The sequence below is a fragment of the Fusarium solani genome, assembly GCF_023522795.1.
Source record: "Fusarium solani strain SB1 chromosome Unknown bctg00000010, whole genome shotgun sequence".
Lineage (NCBI taxonomy): Eukaryota > Fungi > Ascomycota > Sordariomycetes > Hypocreales > Nectriaceae > Fusarium > Fusarium solani.
The window spans coordinates 1,355,534-1,381,027 of NW_027072147.1; the positions used below are offsets into that span (position 1 = coordinate 1,355,534).

General features: G+C 54.4%; 7 protein-coding genes across 7 annotated transcripts; 4 read left to right on the top strand and 3 right to left on the bottom strand.

Moving 5' to 3' along the window:
- Positions 1–1,726: 1,726 nt before the first annotated feature.
- Positions 1,727–3,553, top strand: MRS44_014511 (uncharacterized protein; the record flags this gene model as incomplete). The annotated part of the gene is made up of 1 exon (XM_065618436.1): positions 1,727–3,553. The coding sequence occupies one exon, from the start codon at positions 1,727–1,729 to the stop codon at positions 3,551–3,553; it is 1,827 nt and encodes a 608-aa protein (XP_065474508.1).
- Positions 3,554–3,591: 38 nt separating this feature from the next.
- Positions 3,592–8,099, top strand: MRS44_014512 (uncharacterized protein; the record flags this gene model as incomplete). Its single annotated transcript, XM_046284745.2, has 2 exons — positions 3,592–6,922; positions 6,979–8,099. 2 exons carry the CDS (start codon positions 3,592–3,594, stop codon positions 8,097–8,099), a joined length of 4,452 nt encoding a protein of 1,483 aa, XP_046127357.2.
- A 681-nt stretch (positions 8,100–8,780) lies between these two features.
- On the top strand, positions 8,781–10,226 carry MRS44_014513 (uncharacterized protein; the record flags this gene model as incomplete). The annotated part of the gene is made up of 2 exons (XM_046284746.2): positions 8,781–9,024; positions 9,076–10,226. 2 exons carry the CDS (start codon positions 8,781–8,783, stop codon positions 10,224–10,226), a joined length of 1,395 nt encoding a protein of 464 aa, XP_046127356.2.
- Positions 10,227–11,088: 862 nt separating this feature from the next.
- Positions 11,089–11,790, top strand: MRS44_014514 (uncharacterized protein; the record flags this gene model as incomplete). The annotated part of the gene is made up of 3 exons (XM_065618437.1): positions 11,089–11,311; positions 11,369–11,594; positions 11,646–11,790. 3 exons carry the CDS (start codon positions 11,089–11,091, stop codon positions 11,788–11,790), a joined length of 594 nt encoding a protein of 197 aa, XP_065474509.1.
- A 697-nt stretch (positions 11,791–12,487) lies between these two features.
- Positions 12,488–13,764, bottom strand: MRS44_014515 (uncharacterized protein; the record flags this gene model as incomplete). The annotated part of the gene is made up of 2 exons (XM_046272275.2): positions 12,488–12,670; positions 12,724–13,764. 2 exons carry the CDS (start codon positions 13,762–13,764, stop codon positions 12,488–12,490), a joined length of 1,224 nt encoding a protein of 407 aa, XP_046127354.2.
- Positions 13,765–15,756: 1,992 nt separating this feature from the next.
- Positions 15,757–18,652, bottom strand: MRS44_014516 (uncharacterized protein; the record flags this gene model as incomplete). The annotated part of the gene is made up of 4 exons (XM_065618438.1): positions 15,757–15,900; positions 15,953–16,542; positions 16,650–18,260; positions 18,307–18,652. The coding sequence occupies 4 exons, from the start codon at positions 18,650–18,652 to the stop codon at positions 15,757–15,759; spliced, it is 2,691 nt and encodes an 896-aa protein (XP_065474510.1).
- A 3,604-nt stretch (positions 18,653–22,256) lies between these two features.
- Positions 22,257–24,948, bottom strand: MRS44_014517 (uncharacterized protein; the record flags this gene model as incomplete). Its single annotated transcript, XM_046284743.2, has 2 exons — positions 22,257–23,337; positions 23,384–24,948. The coding sequence occupies 2 exons, from the start codon at positions 24,946–24,948 to the stop codon at positions 22,257–22,259; spliced, it is 2,646 nt and encodes an 881-aa protein (XP_046127352.1).
- Positions 24,949–25,494: the final 546 nt, after the last annotated feature.

A 25,494-nucleotide genomic window follows, 5' to 3' on the forward strand; every position in this document is an offset into this window, starting at 1 on the left:
AACATTTGTATCGGCTCCCAAAATGCATGCCGTATTTTTGCATGGTCTTTGCCGGCAAGGGTCAACGGTTCCAATGGCAACCCTCAAGTGACGGGGAAAAATCCAGTCAACAACACACCATCCGGAGTTTGATGATGGGCATCGATACCGGATGGACGCTTTGCCTCACGTTGTCCCATATCCTAACCGAAGCCGTGTACAAATTGGAATGGGGTGAGGGTTGAGGATAACTTACCAAGGTATGACGAAATCCCTTGCTGGGAATCATCAATTCCGAATTGATGAGAGATATGGATACAACTCAATATCGACACAATGGCTTACGGATGGGCATGTCGGGGATAGATAGGAACTTGAAGGGGAAGATTTGAGTTGAGGATGCAACCTGCTTCGCAAGCCCGGCCACACCGTGGCAAACAGACCCAACCCATGGCTGGAACCGTTCGAGAGTGCCGAGTATGTGCCCAGGCCATTGGTCTGCAAGGAGAATTTTGTTGTTCCGGGTGGACGAATCGACATCTCATCAAAAATTCTACCATCAGCCTTCCGTCCATCCGCCCGCTGCAGGCGTGGCTCAACAGCAGCCTCATAGGATCACCAAGTCGGCCGGACACGCCCCAGGCGGCAGCTCCAAAACGCTGTTCGAGCCCTCCAGAACAGCTCTAGACGATTCTTAGAGGGGCTCTGGAGGGGAGCGAACACCCCCGAAGTCTCCCGGTAGGGCGACTGAACGGCGTTGTTGACGGCGTTGTGGAACTGAACAGCATCGCATCTGGCGGGCATCAAGTACCGGTACCTGGACAATCTCAGTGACCTCGAGGACCCCTTCTCGTGGTTGGCCATGCTGAACCCAACCCTTGCCCAGCGATGGATGGTCCCTTGCCCCTCTGGGTAGGGAGTGCTATGCAGCAGGGGGTGTCTCACGTCGTGGGGCGCCGGCGGATCAAGCGAGCCGCCAATGCGGTGCATGCCAATGGCTCTCACGGTCTCACAACTGGCGGGCACATCCTCTTGTCGGTGGATGCCTTTCTTCTTCTCGACAATTGAGGTGTGCACTAAGATAGGCCGGGTTGTGGAGGGAGGCAGAGCTGCCCTCCATCCATTGTTGGTTTAAAAAAAAAGTGCTTGCTGGGATACGTACCCCTCCATATCCCCAACAGAACTGAAATTTTGGCCTGCTACTCGGTTCGCTGAGGCGGCCCCTCCACAGACTCCGGCAGCTTCAACCACGCCCTTGTTAGCCGGCTCCCGGTGCCTCGTCCCCAAAGCTGGATTTTTCTCATCTGGACTTATACCTTGGTCGGACCAATCTTGCCCTCGAGCCATCTTAGACCTCTTCCTCCTCGAGATTGTCCATCTTCATCCTCATCCTCTCTATTCCCTTCTTCCTCCATCCTCTCTCCTCGTCCCCTTTGCGCCTGGCTGGTGTTGTCTTGTCTCGTGCCGCGCCGCGCTCCACCGACTCTTAAGCTATTCTCTACTAATTTCCTCCCCCCTCCCACCTTCCAGGGGACCAGCCAGCTTCCGCGCAAAACCAGGACCGCCGGATTCTTCTCACCAGCGTCCTTGGGGAAAGCATCAGATCTTCATCTGGTGCTACGAGTTGAATTGATAGGTTTGTGTGCCATTGGCTCTTGTTGAAGCTCGCTCTCGATCGGCCAGATAAACTGACCGCTCGCTCTTGCCTCGTCGCCTGCAGATTTTCTTCGATACCCCTTCTCTCACCATGTACGGCACCGGAGCAGGCCCTCAGACGGGCATTTCCACTCCCAGATCCAGCTCTTCTCTCCGGCCGTTGACTCTCTCCCACGGCTCTCTCGAGACCTCTTTCCTCATCCCCACCAACCTTCACTTCCACGCCTCCCAGTTGAAAGACAAGTTCATCGCCAGCCTACCCGAAGCCACCGACGAGCTTGCCCAGGATGACGAGCCCTCATCCGTCCCCGACTTGGTCGCCAGATACCTCGGTCTCATCGCCCACGAGGTCGACGAGGGTGAGGATGATGAGCAGGGCTCTTACGAGGAGGTCCTGAAGCTCGTCCTCAACGAGTTTGAGCGCAACTTCCTCCGTGGCAACGAGGCCCACGCTGTTGCCGCCACTCTGCCCGGCATTGAGTCCAAGAAGCTCGACTTCATCCGAAGCTACTACACGGCTCGCTCTGTTATCAACCGACCGATCAAGCCCCATGCCTCAGCTCTTTTCCGGGCTGCTGAGGATGGCGATGCCGAGATTTACACCATCTTCGGTGGCCAGGGCAACATCGAGGAGTATTTCGAGGAGCTGCGGGAAATCTACAAGACCTACTCTAGCTTTGTGGGTGACTTGATCAGCTCCTCAGCCGAGCTCCTTCAGAACCTCTCCAAGAACCCCACCGCCGAGAAGTCATTCCCCAAGGGTCTTGATGTCATGAACTGGCTTCACCACGCCGACTCTACTCCCGATATCGACTACCTGATCTCGGCCCCCGTCAGCTTCCCTCTGATCGGTCTTGTCCAGCTCGCTCACTACGAGGTGACATGTAAGGTTCTCGGCGTGCACCCCGGTATGCTCCGTGACAGAATCACCGGTACCACTGGTCACTCCCAGGGTATCGTGATGGCTGCTGCTACCGCTGCCGCTGACTCTTGGGACTCTTGGCGCGAGATTGCCACTTCCGTCCTCACCATGCTCTTCTGGATCGGAACTCGCAGCCAGCAAGCTTTCCCCATCACCTCCATGACCCCCAACATGCTCCGGGAGTCATCAGAGCACGGCGAGGGCTCTCCCACTCCCATGCTTAGCATCCGCGATCTCTCCCAGTCTGAGGTCCAGAAGCACATCGATGCTACCAATCAGTACCTTCCTGAGGACCGTCACATCAGCGTGTCCCTCATTAACAGCCCTCGCAACCTGGTTGTGACTGGTCCTCCCACCTCGCTGTATGGTCTCAACTCTCAGCTGCGCAAGGTCAAGGCTCCCACTGGTCTTGACCAGAACCGAATTCCTTACACCGAGCGAAAGGTCCGCTTCGTGAACCGATTCCTGCCCATTACGGCTCCCTTCCACAGCAAGTACCTCGCCGAGGCCACGGCTATGATTGATGAGGATCTCAAGGAGATCACCATTGATTCCAGCGATCTTGGTATTGCCGTCTTCGACACCAACACCGGTAACGACCTCCGTGAGCAGGTCAAGGGCAACATTGTTCCCGCCCTTGTTCGTCTGATCACTCGGGATCCCGTCAACTGGGAGAAGGCTACTGTCTTCCCTGATGCTACCCACATCCTGGACTTTGGTCCTGGTGGTATCTCTGGTCTCGGTGTCCTGACCAGCCGCAACAAGGAGGGTACTGGCGTCCGTGTTATCGTTGCTGGCACTGTCGACGGTGGACTCAGCGAGATTGGCTACAAGCCTGAGATCTTCGATCGAGACGAGGAGAACGCCGTCAAGTATGCCATCGACTGGGTTAAGGAGTTCGGTCCCAAGCTCGTGACGACCAAGAGTGGACGCACATACCTCGACACCAAGATGAGTCGACTTCTCGGTCTCCCCCGATCGTGGTTGCAGGCATGACTCCTGCTACCGTGCCGTGGGATTTCGTTGCTGCCACCATGAACGCTGGATACCACATCGAGCTTGCTGGTGGTGGTTACTTCATTGGGCCCATGATGACTGACGCCATCATGAAGATCGAGAAGGCCATTCCTGCTGGTCGTGGTATCTCTGTCAACCTGATCTACGTCAACCCCCGTGCTATGTCCTGGCAGATTCCCCTGATCGGCAAGCTTCGCTCCGAGGGTGTTCCTATCGAGGGTCTCACCATTGGTGCTGGTGTTCCTTCCATTGAGGTTGCCCAGGAGTACATTGAGACTCTTGGCCTCAAGCACATCAGCTTCAAGCCCGGCTCCATCGATGCCATCCAGGCTGTCATCAATATCGCCAAGGCCAACCCCCACTTCCCCGTTATCCTTCAGTGGACCGGTGGCCGTGGTGGTGGTCACCACTCCTTCGAGGATTTCCACCAGCCTATCCTCCAGATGTACGGCCGTATTCGACGACAGGAGAACCTCATCCTCGTTGCCGGCAGTGGTTTCGGTGGCGCCGATGACACCTACCCCTACCTTACTGGTCAGTGGGCCAAGAAGTACGGCTACCCTCCCATGCCTTTCGACGGTTGCTTGTTCGGTAGCCGCATGATGGTTGCCAAGGAGGCCCACACCAGCAAGGCTGCCAAGGAGGCCATTGTCGCTGCTCCTGGTCTTGAGGACGGTGAGTGGGAGCAGACCTACAAGGGACCTGCCGGTGGTGTCATCACCGTTCGCTCTGAGATGGGCGAGCCCATCCACAAGCTTGCCACTCGTGGTGTTCGCTTCTGGGCCGAGATGGACCAGAAGATCTTCAGCCTTCCCAAGGAGAAGCGTGTTCCTGAGCTCAAGAAGAACAAGGACTACATCATCAAGAAGCTCAACGATGACTGTCAGAAGGTCTGGTTCGGCCGCAACAAGGAGGGCAAGGCCATTGATCTTGATGACATGACCTATGCCGAGGTTCTGCGACGTCTCATCGAGCTCCTCTATGTCAAGCACCAGTCTCGCTGGATTGACCGCTCCTACACCGTTCTTACTGGTGACTTCATTCACCGTCTGGAGGAGCGTTTCACCACGTCTCCTGGAAAGGCTTCTCTTCTCCAGAGCTACTCTGAGCTCAGCGACCCCTTCGCTGTGATTGACCGTGTCATCGCTGCCTACCCCGAGGCCGAGACCCAGATCATCAACGCCCAGGACGTCCAGCACTTCCTTATCATGTGCATGCGCCCCACCCAGAAGCCTGTCACCTTCATCCCTACCTTTGATGACAACTTCGAGTTCTACTTCAAGAAGGACTCCCTGTGGCAGTCTGAGGATCTGGATGCGGTTGTAGACCAGGACGTTGGCCGAACCTGCATTCTCCAGGGTCCCACTGCTGCCAAGTTCTCGACTGTCATTGACCAGCCTATCAAGGAGATTCTTGACAACATCCACGAGTCTCACATCGAGTTCCTGACCAGGGATCAGTACAGCAACAACAAGGCTTCGATCCCTTACACCGAGTACTTCGGCGGTAAGCTGGTTGACCCTGAGATCCCTCTGGACGTTGAGGGCTTGACTGTCAGCTACGACACCTACAAGAACACCTACCGCTTGTCGTCGTCTGCCGCTGCCACTCTCCCCGAGCTTGACTCCTGGCTGTCTCTCCTGGCTGGTGCTAACCGCAACTGGCGCCACGCCCTGCTCATGTCGGACGTCGTCGCCCAGGGCCAGAAGTTCCAGACCAACCCCATCCGACGCATCTTTGCTCCCTCCCGTGGTCTGTTTGTGGAGATCTCCTACCCCAACGATCCTGCCAAGACCACCATCGTGGTTCGCGAGCAGCCTCGTCACAACCAGTATGTTGATGTGATCGAGGTCAAGCTGGTCGGTGAGAACAAGATCCAGGTCAACATGATCAAGGAGACCACCGCTCTTGGCAAACCTGCTGCCCTCCCTCTCCTTTTCACCTACCACCCTGAGGCTGGTTACTCGCCTATCCGTGAGGTCATGGAGGGCCGCAACGACCGCATCAAGGAGTTCTACTGGAAGGCGTGGTTCGGAGAGGAGGCTCTTGACCTTGACGCTGATGTTACTGCCAAGTTTGACGGTGGCAAGACTACCATCACCGGCGAGGCCATCAACGACTTTGTCCACGCTGTTGGCAACACCGGCGAGGCCTTTGTTGACCGACCCGGCAAGACTGTCAACGCTCCTATGGACTTTGCCATTGTCATTGGCTGGAAGGCTATCACCAAGCCCATCTTCCCTCGCACCATTGATGGCGATCTCCTGAAGCTTGTCCACCTGTCCAACCAGTTCCGCATGATCCCCGGTGCGGAGCCTCTCAAGAAGGGCGATGAGGTCACCACCACTGCCCAGATCAACGCCGTCATCAACCAGGATGCTGGTAAGATGGTTGAGGTTTGTGGCACCCTCGTCCGAGACGGCGAGCCTGTCATGGAGGTTACCTCTCAGTTCCTGTACCGAGGTACTTACACCGACTACGAGAACACCTTCCAGCGCAAGGTTGAGACCCCTATCCAGGTGCACCTTGCTACCACCAAGGATGTTGCTGTCCTCCGTTCTAAGCAGTGGTTCTCCGTCGATGAGCTTCCTCGCGACATTGAGCTCCTCGGCCAGACCCTGACCTTCCGACTCCAGAGCCTGGTGCGCTTCAAGAACAAGAACGTGTTCAGCAGCATCGAGACCCGCGGTCAGGTCCTGCTCGAGCTTCCCACCAAGGAGGTGATCCAGGTTGCCAGCGTTGACTACGAGACCGGCGAGTCCCACGGCAACCCCGTCATTGACTACCTTGAGCGAAATGGCAAGACCATTGACCAGCCCATCAACTTTGAGAACCCCATCCCTCTCAGCGGCAGGACTCCCCTGGCTCTCCGAGCCCCCGCTTCCAACGAGAACTACGCTCGTGTCTCTGGCGACTACAACCCCATTCACGTCTCTCGTGTCTTCTCCAGCTACGCCAGCCTGCCCGGTACCATCACCCACGGCATGTACTCTAGCGCTGCTGTGCGAAGTCTCGTCGAGACCTGGGCCGCTGAGAACAACATTGGCCGCGTTCGCAGCTTCCATGCCTCCCTGGTTGGCATGGTCCTGCCCAACGACGATCTTGAGGTCAAGCTCCAGCACACCGGCATGGTTTCTGGCCGCAAGATCATCAAGGTCGAGGTCCGCAACAAGGAGACTGAGGACAAGGTTCTCGAGGGTGAGGCCGAGGTTGAGCAGCCCGTCACCGCCTATGTCTTTACTGGACAGGGCTCTCAGGAGCAGGGTATGGGTATGGAGCTGTACGCCAGCAGCCCCGTTGCCAAGGAGGTCTGGGATCGCGCCGACAAGTACCTCCTGGACAACTATGGTAAGTTGAAACCCCATTCGCGCATTGCAACATGTGTATACTGACTTGATCGCTAGGTTTCTCTATCACCAACATTGTGAAGAACAACCCCAAGGAGCTTACCATCCACTTCGGTGGTCCCCGTGGTAAGGCTATCCGCCAGAACTACATTGCCATGACCTTCGAGACTGTGGCTGCGGACGGTAGCATCAAGTCGGAGAAGATCTTCAAGGACATTGACGAGACCACCACCTCGTACACTTACCGCTCTCCTACTGGTCTGCTCTCTGCCACTCAGTTCACGCAGCCCGCCCTTACCCTGATGGAGAAGGCCAGCTTCGAGGACATGAAGTCCAAGGGCCTGGTTCCCAACAACAGCACTTTTGCTGGTCACTCGCTCGGTGAATACTCGGCCCTTGCTGCCCTGGCCGAGGTTATGCCTATTGAGAGTCTGGTGTCGGTTGTGTTCTACCGTGGTCTCACCATGCAGGTGGCCGTGGAGCGTGACGCTGCCGGACGGTCCAACTACTCGATGTGCGCCGTTAACCCCAGCCGCATCAGCAAGACGTTCAACGAGGCTGCTCTGCAGTTTGTGGTGGACAACATTGCCGAGGAGACTGGCTGGCTCCTGGAGATTGTCAACTACAACATCGCCAACATGCAGTACGTGTGCGCTGGTGACCTGCGGGCTCTTGACACGCTTGCGGGCGTGACCAACTTCCTCAAGGTGCAGAAGATCGACATTGAGGAGATGAAGAACAACATTGAGGAGGCCAAGGGTCACCTCCGCGAGATCATTCGCGGCTCTGCCGAGAAGACTCTGGCCAAGCCTCGTCCTCTGGAGCTTGAGCGTGGATTCGCCACTATCCCTCTCCGTGGTATCGACGTGCCTTTCCACTCTACCTTCCTCCGATCGGGCGTCAAGCCCTTCCGATCCTTCCTGCTCAAGAAGATCAACAAGACATCGATTGATCCCTCCAAGCTGGTCGGAAAGTACATTCCCAACGTGACGGCCAAGCCGTTTGCGCTGACCAAGGAGTACTTTGAGGATGTGTACAAGCTGACCAACTCTCCCAAGATTGGTGCTGTCCTGGCCAACTGGGAGAAGTACACTCAGGATGAGGCGGCCACCAACGGTGTTGAGGGTAGCGACAGCAGCTCAGGCGGTGACTACGAGGGCCCCGGTGCTGCTGCTTAGATGGATGGATGAATAGAGGATAGATGACTAAAGAGAAGAGTGACGGATGATTATGAAGAAGGTTTTACAGGTTCCCCGATGGACGGGACCGGTTTACTACTCCACGAAGGAACTATATCACGATGTATCGTATTACTTAGAGAGGCGTTTGCTTTTACTGCGCAGTTAGACTCTATTATGTTGAATGTTGTGTAATTTCTCACCAAACGGAGGTGCCAGCGCCGCATGACCAAGTGACGGGAGTGAAGGCGTTTGCTTGAAATGAGGCATCGGTTGGTGGCAGGCCCGTGGGTCGGCTGCCGGCGACGGCCGGTGAACGGGGAGATAGCAAACAAGGTGGAGGCGGCCTATCAGAGGGGGGGGTTAGGCCTACTCCGAGCTCCGAGGTACACGAGTTGACATGGTTGGCCGCTAACTCCTTTACATCAATGTAGGCGTTTGGTAGACAGAGGGAGATAGGGGGATGAGTTTGTCTATAATAACTACAGAGGACTCAAGACGAGCTGGAATTTCTGCCCCTTCCTCTCTTCTTCGCGATTGATGAAGTCCGGTCTCGGCATTACATCATCCTCATCACCCTCACTCTCGCTCTTGGCACGTGAATCAATCAGGCAAAGCGTCGCAACTTGAACCGAGGAAGCACATACAACAAACTCAACCAACAGCAGCAGCAGCCCCGAGATGACGGGTTTGAGGAAGCAGGTCTTTGCCGGCACCTTCATCTCCAGCAAGAGCCCGCAGGAGCTCAACTATCTGCACAATGCCCTCATCTGCGTCGACGGGGAGGGCAGGATCGCCAGGGTTGATAAGGAGCCTGGCAGTGTGAGCAAGCTGGAGAATACGCTCAAGACGCTTGGATGGGCTGCGAGCGAGGTGGACATTCATGTGGCACAGCCGGGACAGTTCTTTTTCCCCGGCTTCATCGGTGAGTTTGGATAATGGATTGTGAGAATGCGCTTGCTGACGACAGCTCCAGACTCTCACGTTCATGCGCCACAGTATCCCAACGTGGGCATCTTTGGCAAGACGACGCTCATGGAGTGGCTTGAAAAGTACACCTTTCCCATGGAGTCGAGCCTCAAGGATCTGGACAAGGCGCGCAGGGTGTATACCGCATGCGTGAGACGGACGCTGTCCCATGGAACAACAACCGCGGCCTACTATGCGACCATCGATGTGGCCGCCACGAACCTCCTTGCCGACATCTGTTTCGATATTGGACAGCGCGCCTTTGTAGGGCGTGTCTGCATGGACAATTCGACCACCTGCCCTTCTTACTACCGCGATGACACAGCTCAGGAGTCATTGGAGAGGACGCGGGAGACGATCCAGCATGTCCAAGACATTGACCCAGATTTCAAGCTCATCTGCCCCATCCTGACACCCCGCTTCGCGCCCTCGTGTTCCAGCGAGGCCATGAGGGGTTTGGCGGACATTCAGAGGGAGATGGACCTGCCAGTGCAGACGCATATATCAGAGAACGAAGGAGAGATTGCGCTGGTGGCCAAGCAGTTTCCCGAGTCTGGTTCTTATGCAGAGGTTTACGATGATCATGGCCTTTTGACGCGGAGGACGATCCTGGCGCATGCGGTGCATCTGAGCGAGGAGGAGGCGGCCCTCGTGGCCAGGCGGGGGAGCAAGGTGTCTCACTGCCCATGCAGCAACAGCTCCCTCACGAGCGGAGCGGCGAGGGTGCGGTGGATGTGGGATCGGGGCATCACGGTCGGCCTCGGCACCGACATGAGCGGAGGTTACAGCCCCTCGGTGCTCGAAGCGGCACGGCAGGCGGCTCTGGTAAGCCGTCACGTAGCCATGGGCGTGGCAGCCGGAGCGGAGCGGGAGCGGAGCAAGCTTACGGCGGAGGAGGTGCTGTACCTGGGGACGCGGGGCGGCGCCGAGGTTGTGGGCCTGGGGGACCGCGTGGGCGGGTTCGAGGAGGGCATGGAGTGGGACGCGCAGCTGATCAGTCTGGGACAGGTTGACGAGGACGGTATAGGACAAGACGGCAACGTCGACGTGTTTGGGTGGGAGACGTGGGAGGAGAGGATGGCCAAGTGGCTGTTTAACGGGGATGATCGGAATGTGAAGAAGGTGTGGGTGAGGGGGAGACTTGTTCACGAGCGGTGAACTTCTTTTCTCGGAGCCAAGGAACAAGAGGCTATTTCGGCATATCTGCCAAGAGAAAGGGAAGGGTGGCCTCAAGACGGGCGGCCTCCAGCTAATAGAGAGATGAAAGCCGTATCTGCCTGTGGCTTAAGCCCTACAAATGTCCACCGCGTTTCACATAATCTCGCATTCCAAGAGCAGTTTTTCGTTTTGTAGAGGGTGCGCCACAGACTTGAGCACTGAGAAAAGAAACAAAAACCGCTTTAACCCCTGCATATCTGCCGTGGGATGTTTCAACCTAACGGGGATCATCTCATGCAGAGACCAAGACCCGGCCAAACATGTTGCCGTCTGACGTTTGACTGGTGCTGCAGCCGCCGCCAAGGGCGTTGATCCATCATTAAGCACAAAAGATAAAAAACACTTTTTCATGACAGTGGCTTAGATACAAGTCTAATATCAAGCTTGGGACTTGGAGCTTTATCTTTAGCTCCTAGCTAAATAGACCACAAGACACATTTCTGCCAGCAGACAAGGCAGATTTTTCCAACTCGCATCGTCTTTCAGCTGAATGCGACTACTAGGCGATAAACTGAATAGACTGGGACTCATGATGCTTCAGAACCTTGGCATGGCCTGCAAGACTCCAATGACAGCCCCTGTCAACTGCGGATCCCTGCCACGGCAGAGACAGCTTCCCTTCAGCCCTGCGCTCTTGGCGCCGTGCTGCAACGGTCCTTGGGCGTCTATTGTTGCATCGTCACTGGGAGCATAAGAAGAGGGGGAGTCCCCCTCCCTTTGGAACACACAGCAGTAGAGAGTAGTAAATCCAGAAACACCATCTTTGTCTCCTCCCAAGTAAACCACCAACCAACACATCGCCATGTCGGCTACTACTACCTCTACCCACGGCCTCACGGCCACCGGCGTCCCCAAGATGCCTTTCTGGCTCACCATACTCCGCATCGTAGCCCTCGTTCTCTCCCTCGGCGTCCTCATCGCAGCCGCCTACCATCTCTCCCTCCTCGGTGGTTGGAGCCAGTACTACGTCGGCTCCAACCCAGCCGGCTTCCTCATCTTTGATGCAAGTCACACATACATCCTTTGTCTGCTATGTCTCTAACATTCTTATTAGTCCATCTTCACATTCCTTATCCTTGGAGGCATGTTGGCTGCAGAGTTCTTTGCGCCTCACATGTACCTCCGCCTCCTCTTTGTCGGCGCCCTCATTCTTGACGCCATCTTTTGGCTGTCTGCCTGGGCTTGGGCCGCTTCTTGGACTTCGAATTACTACTCCATCTACAACGCTGCTGGCTTTGGTCTGTATGCCGAGCTGCAGGCGTGGGGTGCTTCTATGCTTGCCGGCTCTGTTCTGGGCGCTTTCACTTGGTGAGTTTCTTTGTGTGTCTCTTCTCGTGAAAGGAAACTGACTGTCAAAAGGGTCGTCATCATCGTCATCACCGTCTTCTTCGTCAAGGCCTGCATGGACTCTCCCCAAGACTCTTCCTTCTCTCCCAGGGCCCCAACCGACCCCGAGATGGGCCCTCCCAAGCAAGAGGGCGTTTCCCAGCCCCAGTATGCTTAGTTGAATAGGCCAAGCTGCTCTGAGAAATATCAGTTGACTACACAAAGGAGGTAAAGGCAAAAGGAAATACTATGATACCCTGGGTCTATGACCCCTGTGATGGCTTTGGCAGGGCTTGGTTGGTGATGATGGAGTGTAATGGTGAAGGACGGTTCTGCTTTTCAACGTGTTTGATTTGCCTGTAGAGGCCTTGATTCTAGATACCTTACATGAGTTTATACAATGCGATTTTCCCGTACGCCTCTGCTATCTGCCCTGATGGAAACGAAAAAAAGGAACCTGAGAGATGGGGAAAATGACCAGAAAGACGAAGAAAGAAAAAGAAGAAACAAAGCCCAGAGAAGCAAAGAGACAAGTCCAAGACCTCGATCACTAGTGAAAAAACTGGTGACCAAACGAAAATCCCACCCATTCTATGAACCCTTTGGCCTGACGGTGTGCTCCTGTTGTCTTGCCCATGGTGGTCTAGTATAGGTGGTGAAAACTGCGCCGCGATGCATGAGTGAACCAGAAAGGACGAGGCCAAGCAGACAAGGAAAATCTCCATTCTCTGTGCTTGTTCAATGATCAACCAGAAAAAGACAGAGCAACTCTTCGTCTCCATAGGTAGCCAACAGGATTGTGTTCAAATGGGGTTGTTAGTAAAGGTGTTGCTCCAATCATCAGCCATCGAAGACATGTCCTCAGCAGACGCATTCTAAGCGGCTGCAGCAACTTGTCCGGGTTGCTGGTTGAACTGGTGCTGGAAAGGCTCCATGACTGACTGCTGAGCCATGGCGTTCTGAGCGGCCTGAAGCGCCGCGGCATCGTTTGCTTCCAGCTCAGCTCTGAGCCGGGTGACCTCCTTAGCCTTAGCCTCCTTGTCCTTTTGGACATGCTTCTGTGATTTATACTTAGCATGAGATATTTTAAGGTGGAATATGTTCAACTTACGTTGCTCTTGGCAGTGCGGGTGGACTGCCTCTGCGACTTGCTCTTCGCAGAGTCTTCGGACCTCTTTGCGTCCCCCTCGCTTACTCGCTGTTCGACAACAGACAAGATGGCCTTCTTCAGTTCCTCAGGCAGGTTCTTGAACTCGTTGGGTTCAGCCCCAAGAGTGATGGCGCGGAGCTTCCACCAGTTGAGCTCCGCCTCACGGTCGTTCAAGAGGACTCGGCTCTGAAAGATGACCTCGTTACGACGGTCTCGCGTCGCCTTGGCCGCAAGGTTGTTTCGCTCCTTGTCAAGCATCTTTCCCTTTTCCAAAATCTGCTTATTCTTGGCTCGAAGAATCTCGGCCAGGCGAGGATTGTCCTCAGGGATCTCGTAGGGAGCCTCGGGCAGAGGCTTGGCTGCCATCTCCTTCAGCTCAGACGGAGGGAGAACGGGAGGGTTGGCCTCCTGGTGAGCAAGCTCAAAGTCGATAGAGGTGATGATCTTGTCATAGTCTGCCTCGGACTCCACGTCTGGGATGGTCAAGCCGGCCTTCTCGAAGGGGTAGCCAGCGATCTTTCGACCAGACCAATCGGGCTGGCGCTTCTTGGGACGAGCATCAGGAGTGACGTTACCACTGGTAGTCAGACCAGAGAGAATCGGCTCAAATTGCGAGAACTGGGGGTCAACAACGACGTTGTCGCCGGAGTGAACTGGCTCACATTGGGTGAGGTGAGGGTTAAGAGTGAGGGCTTCACCCATCTGCTGACCCGAAAGACCTGACTCGCATTGCGTAAGACGAGGATCGATAGTTTGGTTGTCGCCCAACATCGGGATACCAGAGTTGACAGGACCCTGAGCGTTGAAGTTGAAGTGGCCGGGAAGAGCGAGGTTGAGCTGCGCAGTCGTTGTAGGCTTGGGGGCGTAACGTTTCTTATTGGGAGGCGTCACAACACTTCCTTCAGCGTCGTCCGCTCGTTTGTAGTTCACCCACTGGTACTTATGCTGCTGGTCGGCATTGCTCTGGTCGTAAGACTGCTTGCCCTTGGGCAGCGAGTTCATGGTAGCGAAAGTGCAAAGATGTGACAAGAGTGAATGAAAGAGATGACCACGATAGTTAGAAGAAGGCAGTAGACGACAGGAAGAGTGTAGAAGTGTATGGAGAGTGACAGAAAGGAAATGAAGTTAGGAATCAGGATGGTGAATGCCGAGTCGCTGTGGTGACGATGCCGCCCAGCGACCGCGAAGGAAGAGAAAATAAATACGCGCCTGTGATGAATGGATGCAGCAGCGTGTATAGGAATCAAGATACCTTTTCAGATAGAAACCAGCAAGTTCCAAGATGAAGGTTTGTAAAAAGTGCAAGTGGTGGTGATGTTTGAGGGAGGAGGGAGAGTGGAGGGTGGAGGATGATGCAGAGGAGAAGAAGAAGAGAGGCGAAGCTCGTGCAGTGCAGCCCAAGAAATAACAATAGCTAAAGAATGGTGCCGCGCATCCCCACCCGCGAGGTGAATGCTCAAAAACAAAAACGACAATAGCGAGTCTCCTCCAGTAAATAAACCCCTAGACTGGCAGTCGGTCTGCACTGCCAGACGGGAAACCTCCCCCTATCTGCACTGCAGGTGAATCACTAAACGCCCTGATCAGGTCTCTCGCACATGACCCCAAGCTGCATCTCCTCCCTAATGCAGTTCATGGGCGTCTAAACCTACACTTCCTCGTCCTTGACTCCCTTCGTCATCAACTATCAAGGTACGCCCCCCGAGTTGAATGACCAATAGGCTGTCAAGCGAAGGGGTGCACAAGGGACATAGGTATGACTCTCCGACACTCATGCGCAACCTGTTTCTGTCGAGGCTTGACTGATGCAGACAGAGCGTTTTGTTTTTCCCTTTTGCAAGTCACACGAAAACGTGATGCTGTTGACATTTCCCCCCTAGCTGTCAGTCGTCACGCGGCCACTTCCGAAAAACATCACCGTCAACCCCAAGCTCACCCATCATCACCTCTCCACGCTCTGTCAAGTATCGTTCTCTTCATGTATTCTTTGCTAACTTGTAGACTTCGTCGTCATCGGGTCGGGTGTTCGATATCGTCAAGGTGGCCTCCTTTGTTCGTCGCGTCGCTATCCGTCCGTGATTCAAGTTGGCATTCTTCATCGGTTGACGCGAGCATCAACTCACAGATCAGCGCGAATGGAGTCCTGCATCGCACACCGCAGTCACTCTAGATAAGTGTGCCCTAGCCATCCACTTGCCAAGCTACGGGATCGCCCCGGGGGGTGGAAAGGGACTCGCGGGGATAGGATTTATCCTTGTGTGTCGCCTGAGGGTGCGGACTCCTTCATCTAGGTGCCATTCGTGCGGCTCTGCTTTGGTTTCAAACGCCGCGAATCATACCCATCGCCTTCTTTGAGGGCGACAATGCATCTTGATGGTGACTCCCTGACGCGAATCTACAGCATCAAGGCAGACGTTGCCACCACCAGCAACGCCTCATATTCACCCACCCCCGACTGACTCTGAGAAGCATCAGCAACAAAGACTTGGGATCACCAGCAAGAAGAGTATTTCGCCCTCGAACAAGAGTGCGAGAACATGCCGTCATCCTACCACTCACACAATGGCCCCTTGTTCAGTCGATGTGGAACAAGACAACACAATACATTCAACTCTGCCTTTCTTTCAAGCAGTCCGCTAACCACCCTGAATTGTTTCCAGAAAACCAATACCCGCGACCGCTTCGCTGATTTGCCGACTCAAATAACCCTCCGACCTTAAACAACGCCCAAGAATCCAATCCCACCAAGCCTCGCTCACCAAGACCGAGATCAAGACATCCCCAAGTAAATCCCATCGATAAACAACCAAGTTCCTGCGCCGGCCTCTTTGTTTTTTCACCACAAAGTTGCTCTTCGCTTTCCTGGTATCTTTTCAAAAAAAACAGTCATGCCGCCCACCGTTTCCGCCCTCTACTATAACCATTAAGGCTGTTAACCCTATTCCAATCCCAACATCCCGATACGCCAGGAACATTACTCGACCAGAGCCCTGCTCACAAGGCCAAGCCTGTTCCGTCCTTCGTCCACCGATATAATGCCAGAAGCTCCCTTCTCCGTTGTTGCTGCTCTCCTAGATCTTCAGGTACACGACCCCTGACCTGGGCGAGGGCACTGCGCATCACTTTGCTGAATTTCCGCTGCAGACTTGTTAGTCTCCCTTCCCGATACAGTCTTGTCCACATTACTCACCTGATACTCTGTGCTCAGAGTCACAACACATGCCTCGTGAGCCCGCACGATGGTCTCGCACGCCTTAGCAACGCTGGGTGATGCTTCCGACTGCAGCTTATCCGCAATAAGAAGCAACAAGAAAGATCCCTGAAGGAGATAAATACCAAAGAAGAAGGGCATAAACTCCAATCCAGGATCGAACTCGAGGATCTGGTTGATGGCTTCGGCCGCTGCCACCGCATGGCTTGTTGCCGTGATGAATCCTTGCGACGAAATCCAGAGGTCGTCGTCATCAAGCAAGTTGATCGGATCCCACTTCCCGGCCAAGAGAATGTGCAGCACATGCATGACGTGTGTACCGTATGCCATGACAATCCGGGTCTGAATGTTGCCCTCCGTGAGTCGACCTGACCCACTGGAATGCACCGAGTGAACTGACGGTGTCGTGATTTCAGGAACTCCAGAGAGCTCGTTATTCTCGCCGTGCTGCCCGTCGACCTTGTCATCTCCGGAGCGCGGCAAATGCTTAAGCTCAAAGGCCTGCAAGCTCTGCTCATATATCTCCAAATGTCGAGTGATTTCTGCCGTCTGGGCATCCCATTCGTGCCCTGGACGGAAAGCCATGCCAAATCGCGGATGGTTCTTTGCGTGGTGCAGATCCACGACTTCGCCCAGAATTGTCATCAGGGGAGAAAATATCCAAAGATACTATGACCTCGACACTCATACTGGGGCCCGCATATTTGCGACGAATCCGAGACGTATCCTTCGGGCCCAGTGTTGAGTAGGCTGGGATCCGTGTTGGAGCTGGAAAGGCTGCTAAAATCCCCATTCTGCCATGCCTTGTCATCCATGGGCTGCAGCAAACCCTGGCATTCGATATCCAGGAGAAACAAGGGGCGATTGTAGCACAGCGCCAAGTGCCTGTCTACAATGTAGAGGAGCCACCATATCCGGCGCCGCTCCTCACGCTCCTCCTCTGTCACGTATCCGCCACTGTTGCCATCCTGATCATCCCCAGTTTCAGTGTCCATGGCACTGGTTTCTTGGCTTGTAGGCGATGGACCGACCGGCAACTCGCGTCCCAGCTTCAGCTCTCGCGCGAGGCCCCAAGCAGCAGTCCACCATCTCATACTAGCGCCCTTGTACTCACTCGCCGAGACAACAACTGCCAGGTGAATGTAGGTGATCACATCGTCCAGGCTTCCCGCGGCACCGAATGGCCCTGACTCGCCTGTCAGAGCATCCAGGCTAATGGACCCAGGCATGGCTACACCCAATCCACCAAGCGCAACTCCGTCAGCCACTGGGCTTGGAGCATCTCCTGAAGTTGTATGAATAAGTGGCCGAAGAAGATAAACTGTTAGCTCGAGGAGCTTCTGGCACGTTTTAGCACGAGCTGAAGGCGTGCTGGCTAGGAAAGGGGCATCGCTCGTTTGCGCTGCAACCCACAGCATGCTCGCCAGAAGGGCCGGCTGGCAATGTCTCGGTTTTGTGGGATGGAGGAAGTATTTCTTTCGAAGGACAAATCCTAAAACATAAGGCGACATCGGATGCATCTGAGCTGATGACGAAGACGCGAAATAAAGATCGACGAGATCGCAGGCAAGAGAGATTGGTAAAATGTTGTTGAGGTGAGGGATCAAAGGTTCGAGAACGGGATATCGCAGTTTCGAGTTGCCAAAGCTCGCTTGGGGGACCTGGGATTGGTATTGGCCTGGTGGCGAAGCCATCGAGATTCCCCAGCCAGGAGATGCCCCCTTGCCCATTGAGTATCCGAGTGGACTATTTCCCATTCGAAAAGTCGTGTTGTTGCCAAAGTTCGGTGGGCTCTGGGCTTGCATCGAATATGGAAACTCAGAATAACCCGACATACTATTTCGACCACCAGGACCATAAGGTTGGCCATTGAGCTCCAGGCCTTGGGTATCGTAGTTGTGTGTCATGTTCCCGAATCCATTCAAATCCAGGCCTCCGTGGTTCTCCATTTGCTCGCCGTCCAGGGCCGGAGGGCGTCCAAGCTGGGGCTGTTCATTCATGCCGAGGTTCTCAAGACCTTCCAGACCCTGGGTGTGTCGCATAACATCGTCGCTTTGATCCTTGCTCGATTTACTGCTTGTGCTCGGTTGTCGTTCGCCAGAGTGGGGGATGTTGGAAGTCTCGAGTCCTTTGTTGGAGGATTGGTTGTTCTCGCCCGCAATTTCCTCTGGGTTTTGGCCTTTTCCGGCTGCCGCAGCCTGAGCAGCAGCTTGCTGGGCCAATTCTTTTCGGGAGGCCTTTCCTCTCTTCTTCCTCTCACGGATGTATTCGCACCCCAGGCCGAACTCTACTGAAGTCAGAAACGCTTCCTAACATTCAACTTCAGGACCTACCAATGCAGTGTGCGCAGGGGTGCTGGCCATCGCATTTTGTCCGAAGCTGGTTGCATTGATCACAGGCTCGGCTAATCCTCCTACGAATGCCTGACGCCCCAGATCCACGAGCAGTAGTTCCGTATGGGTGTTGTCGATTCTTCGTCTGAGGGCCTGCCCTCGCTAGATGGGGGTTCTGGATAGAAACTGGCTGTGAAAGCGGTTGAATTGGATACTGGTGGTTCTGCCCGAGTGTCTCTAGTCCATTGCCTTGGATCTGAGTCTGTTGAACATTGCCATCTGGTGAGATGTTTGAAGAGGCAATGTTCTGGTAGGGAGAAAATCGTTGCAGAGGGTTGGACAACATCTTGCCACGCGCGTGTTATCACGTCTTCTGCAAGATGGTGGATGAAGCTTTCGCTGCGGTTGGACCAAGGTCTTGGTGGCTTGGATCAAGGGTGGAATGAGTTATCCCCCTCCCCTACCGATGGCAGGAGCAGATTCTTTGATAAACATGGTCAGTTCGCCTCTGTAAGCAAATCCAAAAGCTCTGCGGGGAAGTGATGAAGCAGACAGGGGCTTGAGTCTGATGACGGTTGCATGGGAAGAGTCGAGGTATCAGAATAGTACAAGATCAACCATGTTGATGGCCGGGGTAGACCTCGGCAGGCGGGGACCATAGAGTGATTGACAAGACATCTGACAGTCCCTTGGCATAAAGACGGCGGTAGTGTCGTTGTATGTGGAGGTGATCATAGTCTCTTTGAAAGAGGCGAGTTGATGAAGAAGGTACGCGGGGTGGAGGAACGACTGATACGCGACGCGACTAAAGAGAAAGAGAAATAGATAGACTTACCCTGACCGGCAAAAGGGTTCCAGCTGCCCTAGAAGGCACTGGAGAAGCTGACCGTAACCAGATAGTTTGGGCTTTCGCGTAACTTGCTGAGTGCGCTTTCAATTCCAACCTGCGGTGCACCCAAGAGCGTTTCAGGCAATGATGACCCTCGTCGTTTGCTATAGCTCAAGTGGCGAACCTAGGTTATGGCTGGGAGTCGTGGGGAGGGTCCTATAGCTGAGTTGTCCAGTTTGATACTTGTGTTGATAGAATGTCAGGCCAGGCCAGGCCGGATCAGAAGACTGTTGTGGTGGATCTCCGAGGGGCTCCTGAGGATGGTGTCTCTCAAGGTCGATATGGCGATTTCGATGGAACCAGCTGGATGGAGAGGTGAGAAGACAGTCTGGATTACTCTGTCTCAACTGCCAATGTCAATGGTTCCTTGGAATTAGTCGGTGGCAGGAGGAGGAAGGAGAGATGGGCGTCTTTTTTTCTGGAGAAACCCCAACGGTGGCTCGTGACCGAAATGTCGGGCGTGGCCAGGACTAGGCCTGTAGGGGACGGGGAGGAGTGCATTTGCTAACCCAGAGTGACCAGGCAGCTGCCGAATGCCAAATGGGTCGCTTATTACTCCGTACGGAGTAGTGAGGACCTAGCTCGCAAGCCTGGGAGCGAGGTCCCGCCGAGGGTGGGTTGATGGGCAGATGTGGAGTATGGTCAGAGGTGGAGGATTTTGAGCATGGGTACCACTCACACCTCGAGGGCGTTGTCGGTTCTTGTTCCGAAGAGAATGACACTTGGACTGGGATTTCGTTCGAGGAATCTTCTCCTTTATGCGGGCCAAGGCGAACCGCGGATGTCAGGAGTTGGGTTGTCAGACGAATTGAAGCTGGAGAAGCCGTGACGATAGCCGTCGAGAGGACCATGTGGTGGCATCCATCTCAGGGATCTCTTCGTCTAGAACCATTCAACGACTAGACGGGGTGGGGACGCAAGAGTTGGTTTCCACAACCTCATGGCGTCAGTTGCGTCCGGTCCAGGCAAGGAGCTGCTGTATTCCACGCTTGTGTCTGTTCTCCAGCAGCGAAGATTGTTTAGTCGACTCGCACGAACGAACCAAAGCGTTCCTCTCAGGGTCAGGGTCTCTGGACTTGGTGGCGTCTAGCGCGTCCGTCGCCGCCGACCTGACGTTCGGCTCCATCTTAACCGAGCCCCGACGCTGGAACAAATTTCCAGCTTGTTCGTTCGCACCCAAAAGGAGCGAAAGCTTAAACGGCTGAGCGGGGAGGATCTGACATTGATTTCTCGCTGGGTTTCATCGCATCGCGTCGCATCGCCTACCTGACAAGGCCCGATAGAAGAACTAAGGATCGTCGCCGCTCTGGTTCCATCGCAGACCCGTTTCGACTCTGGGCGTGGCAGCCCTGAACAGAACATTGTGCGGAGCCATCCATCCCCATATCCGCGCGAGTGGTGCATGGGTGAGAAGAGGGTGTGGGAGGCCCTAAGATTGTCCGTCTCTATCCATCCCCGGATTTTCACGATGGGGGATCTTCCGTAGTCAATTTAGTTTCCATCGAGGCTGAGAAAAGAAAAGATTCATCGAGGGGAAGCTGGTAAGTGTGTGTGTCCAAGCTTCAAGTGAGACGCGACGGAAGAAACCCCAGACTTGGTACAGTACGCGCCTTCCTTGACGGGACGGGATGTCAATTGGGGGCTCCTTCCCCCAAACTCTTAGATCCAATCCAACCCCATCCCCTCAATCCCACTGTTGGAAGGCGCTTACCAGCAGGTCGCTCAGATCATCACTTCCTTCTTCATTCATCTCCCCTGCCGGACACCAACGCAAACTCTTCCTCTTTTCCATCTCGACCACCTCTCACTAATGACTTTTCCGAACAATACACCGAAAGAAGCTCGCCCCTTGTGTAACCTGCTGTTGTTGGCATGGTCGACGCCGCACTCGCGCGCCAATAGCATTGCGCATATGGCCCTGTATGGCCTGGCCTGGTCTGGACATGCAATTCCCCCGCACCCGCAACTCGACTTGCGGAATTGACGGATACTTGCGGATGGATGCCGGCGCGGCACACAGGGTAGCGACATGACACCCCTCTGCAGAGGCTGCTGGGAAGGGATGGGATGGCCAGAGTCTGTCTAGGATGCGAGCTCCAGCGCCTCGGACTGTCCAGTCATCCATCACAAAACCCCCAAAGCTCATGTTCTGACGGATGACGCGCCCACCGCCGGAATGTCCTGCTTGTGGCGCCGACACCATCAGTCAATCCACGGACGCCGGCCCGATTTCCCCACACTCCTCTTAATGCGCCTCTCGTGCATCCTTGCAACCTCTCCAACCAAATCCCGCCAACCCTAGTTCAACGGCGCGACTGTCGCGAAGCCCATGTCTTCTCTCATGGCAATCGTTCAACCTCCTGGACGTGACCTTTGTCGTGTGTGTGTGTGTGTGCCGCACAGCCCCTGCCACTGCCCAGAACTCGAGTTCTGATGCTTTCTCAGCCAACTGTCATGATGTGGTTGCTCATGCCCTGTTCCCAGTTACCACGTGCTTGCTTGCCCAAGGGCAACCTCCACCATTCTGACAAAGCTGCGTGTAGCTAGTTACAAATGCTTCGTGTCCGATTACGAGCCTACATGTGTGCTGCGTATCATACCCAATAGAGAGCCGCCTGCATGGTCGGTCCGGCAGCTTTAAAGTGCCATGACACGCTCGCGTTGAGTCTCCAAGATTGCAGGTATTTTGCAGGAGAGACTATTACCTTTCAGTAATATCATACAGACATCATATCCGAGAAAGAGAGCTAGCAACATAGCACTCTACATCAGACAATATGATGTGAGTGACGCCCTCTAAATGCCTCGGTTATACTACTTTTAGGGGCCGACCACACGACACCGTGATACTCATCCAAGAAAGCCATTATTGATTGTCTAATATACAGGAACTCTATCGATCCGACTAGCATGGGTATTTCAACTCGAATATTCCAAATTGAAGTTGATGCCTTTGACGGCAGAGTCCAACCTTCTAACCCCCAAGAGATTCTGTATTAAATTGAAGTGGCCGATTCATTCGTCATTACTTGCAACAACAGAACAAAGAATGTCCCATCCGTTAGTCCAGACCAGGGAGCCACCCGCCTCCTGATAGTGTCGCCCCTAGCCCATCAAATGCTGCCATCTGGTCGTTGACCTCGTTCTGCATGCTAGCATTGCTCTCTGGGTTGCTGGCAGGCGTATCTTGGTTGCTAGAATCGCCAAACAGAAACACTGAGTTGTCCTGCCCACTGTTGGCCATCTGCCAGGCTTCAAAGCTTTGGTGCCACCTCGCGCTGTCATTCAAGAACCATTCTTGGCCGTCCATCCTCATTGGCCGATTTGAAGTTGGTTGGTTACCAGAAGACATACCCGGGCCGCTAGTCGGTATGCTATTGCGGTTGACAGATCCAAACGTTGGCTGGTAGGATGGCATCGACGTCGATACAGGGACAGGTCCCCATCCACCCATCGAATCGGCACAGAAAGCTAGGTTGGATCCGTTCGCCGACATGCCTTGTTGCTGAGCCAGTCCAGCATTCGAGAGCGGGGCACTCGTCGTCATGGGATCCGTTACAGATCGCTGTGGTTGCTGTTGCTGGATTTGTTGCATGGGCCGGGCGAGTTGTGTTCGAGAGTACTGAGTCAAGGGGCTATAGTCGCCTCCTGTTTTGAGGCCCAGGCCACCATCCGAAAGCGGCGAAGCAGCCATATTCGATTGAGGTGAAGGAACATCAGACGTGCTGTAAGTTCCGTACTTCTCATCTGCTCGTTGAAGCACAAATGCAGCGTCCTCAGGAAGTTCGCAGTTCCACTTTCTAGCGAGAACGCTCAGGATGGTAAGAGTCCGTCTTGCACAAAGCCAATCTTCAGCAATCTCTTCGAGATGCTTCACTCCATGCGTGATATCTCTTCTGGCGGTTTTCTCGGGGAGGTTTAGCAAGTGAATTGTGCACGCGCTATGCACCATGTAAACGGCGATGTTGCAGATCTGGCGCAGATTCCAGAGTTTCTTGTATAACCGGAGAAGCTTTGAGATGGCGCCCGCATTTGCTGTGCATATGCGCCGAGGTGAAACGTGCGGCGGGAGAGGAGAAGCCGCCGGCGAGTATTTCAAAAATGGTCGGAAAAGGTGAATGTATTGAAGATGGAAGAACATGCTGTATATGGTCAGTTGAGTCACCAAGTCATGGACGCTCTACTCACTGCATAAGGAGCACATTTGGTAATTGGCCATCCTTGGGCTCAAACTCCTTTGGAAGTTCCTTTCTCCATTCTTCCAAGCGGCGATGCAACTCGCTCAGCTTCTTGAGCTCCACGGCTTTGCCACTGGACTTGCCAATGGTGCTCGGATGATAGAAGAATGCGAGCAGATCGCTGCTAATCTCGGAAAGTTTCGACATCTGGAGGGCGATGGCCCGGGTTCTTGACGGTTGCTTGAATGACTGATCAAACCCGCTGTCGGTGTAAGGTGACCACGACTCAGCATCCTCGCCAGGAAAGACATCAAACTTGGAGACATTGAAAGAACTCTTGGGAATCTGTGGGAGTCTTCCAAGATAGTTTGACCAACACTTGTCGAACAAATAACAACCCCAGAATGTAATTCGCCTGGCATCGATCTCATAGTCGCTCATGCGTTCCTTGTCAAGCTGGCCAACGTCCAAGTTCAGGCCAATATCTTCTGCCATACGGAAACTCATACCACTGTATACCCAGCCTTTTGCTTCACGGGCGCAACCAGCTTCCCGGACCGACATGAGTGCTAGGGCCTGGACGGTAACTAACCGTGGTTTCTCATATTCGTCGTTTTCGACAATCAAGCGCTTCGCCTCAGCAAAGAAGTGATCGCCCTTTGTCCGGTTATCGCCTGGTGTTCCATAGGCTCCCGCAACGCTCGTGAAATGGCATCCAAGGGCAAGCATGGCGTTGACTAGTAGCGACGAGCAATACGCAGTACCCCTCCCCAGTCCAGCCTTGCCTCTCATGAAATCCCGGAAGAACATGGTCTTGGAGAGAGTAGTAAAGTAGGGGTAGTGCCAGTTGAAGTACATGTTGATCAGGTGAGTGATGAGTTGAGTGTCCTGAGTGACGCGAGTCCAGGATGTTATGGGGTCCTCTCCAGATACAAATTGTTCCGGGTTTGGATCGGCTTCCTCATCATTCGGATCACCCAGATAGATGAGATGAGATGTGCCACCGATGAAGCGAACGGCGCCATTCTCGAGTCTCAGCTCACCCATCTTCCGAGCGAGATCCCTCTCACCCTGCACAGGCTCTGTGGTATAGTTGTCATTCGAGTGATCCAAATCATCGTTGTCCTCATTTTCTTGCTGCTGTGGCTCCGGTGTTTGTTGCTGCTTGAGAATCTGCTCAGCAACAGCATCGAGGCTGTTGCAGGTTCGGATCTTGTGGACAATTTCGGGAACTTCTTCCTCCTCCGCGTTCAGGATAGCTTCGATAAGAATCTGCAAAGTCGAGTTTCGAGCTTTCATGCTGTCCACCTTTTCACGGTAGACGCCCTTGCGCCGATGATCCGAGTTGGGATCATAGACACACTCAGTACCGTAAACGCTGGAGCAAGCTGCACAACTAGGAACAGCTCCGTCACACTTGGACTTGCGTTTCCGACAGGCGATACAGGCTGTGCTGACGCATCGCCGCTTCTGGCCCGAAGGATCGGCACCTCTGCGTGACTTCTTCCGTGTTGCGCCCGGGTTGGGGGCCGATGGGCCGGGCTGCTGCGGCGTGCTTAGACGCGGCTCCTCCATGGTTTCAGTGATAAAGCGCGCTGCCAGGGATGAGATGTGGGCAGGCTATGTGAGAGAGGCGCCAGAGGAGATGAAGGATGAGAAAGACCAGCTCCAAGACGATGGTATGACGCGATACTCAAGATGCGCTGGTTGTCGGGAGAGGCCCACACAAGCACCCGTGGGGGACTAGGAATCAGGGTTACGGGGCGAACGGGGATCAGCAATTAATCAGGGAGCTAAGCGAATATAAACCCGTTGCGGTTGGACGGCGATCCGACGGTCGGTTGATGCGAATGAAGGCAATGAGGTTATTTGAACCAGAACGTAGATAGGTGCTAATCCGTCCCGCGGTTTAGTGCTTGGTAATCAATCATGGTTGGGCCCAGAGGAGTGAAGGGGTCAGGCTGTCAAGTCAAAGCGAGTACCGAGAGAGGGAGGCGAGGGGTTCTTCTTAGTCCAGTATTGTATCAAGGTGACGCGTGAGATGCGATGAGCGAAAAGGATGACGAGTAAGAGTTTAGGGCGGGGACGGAATCTTTTTTGGGAGGATGAAAGATGAGATGA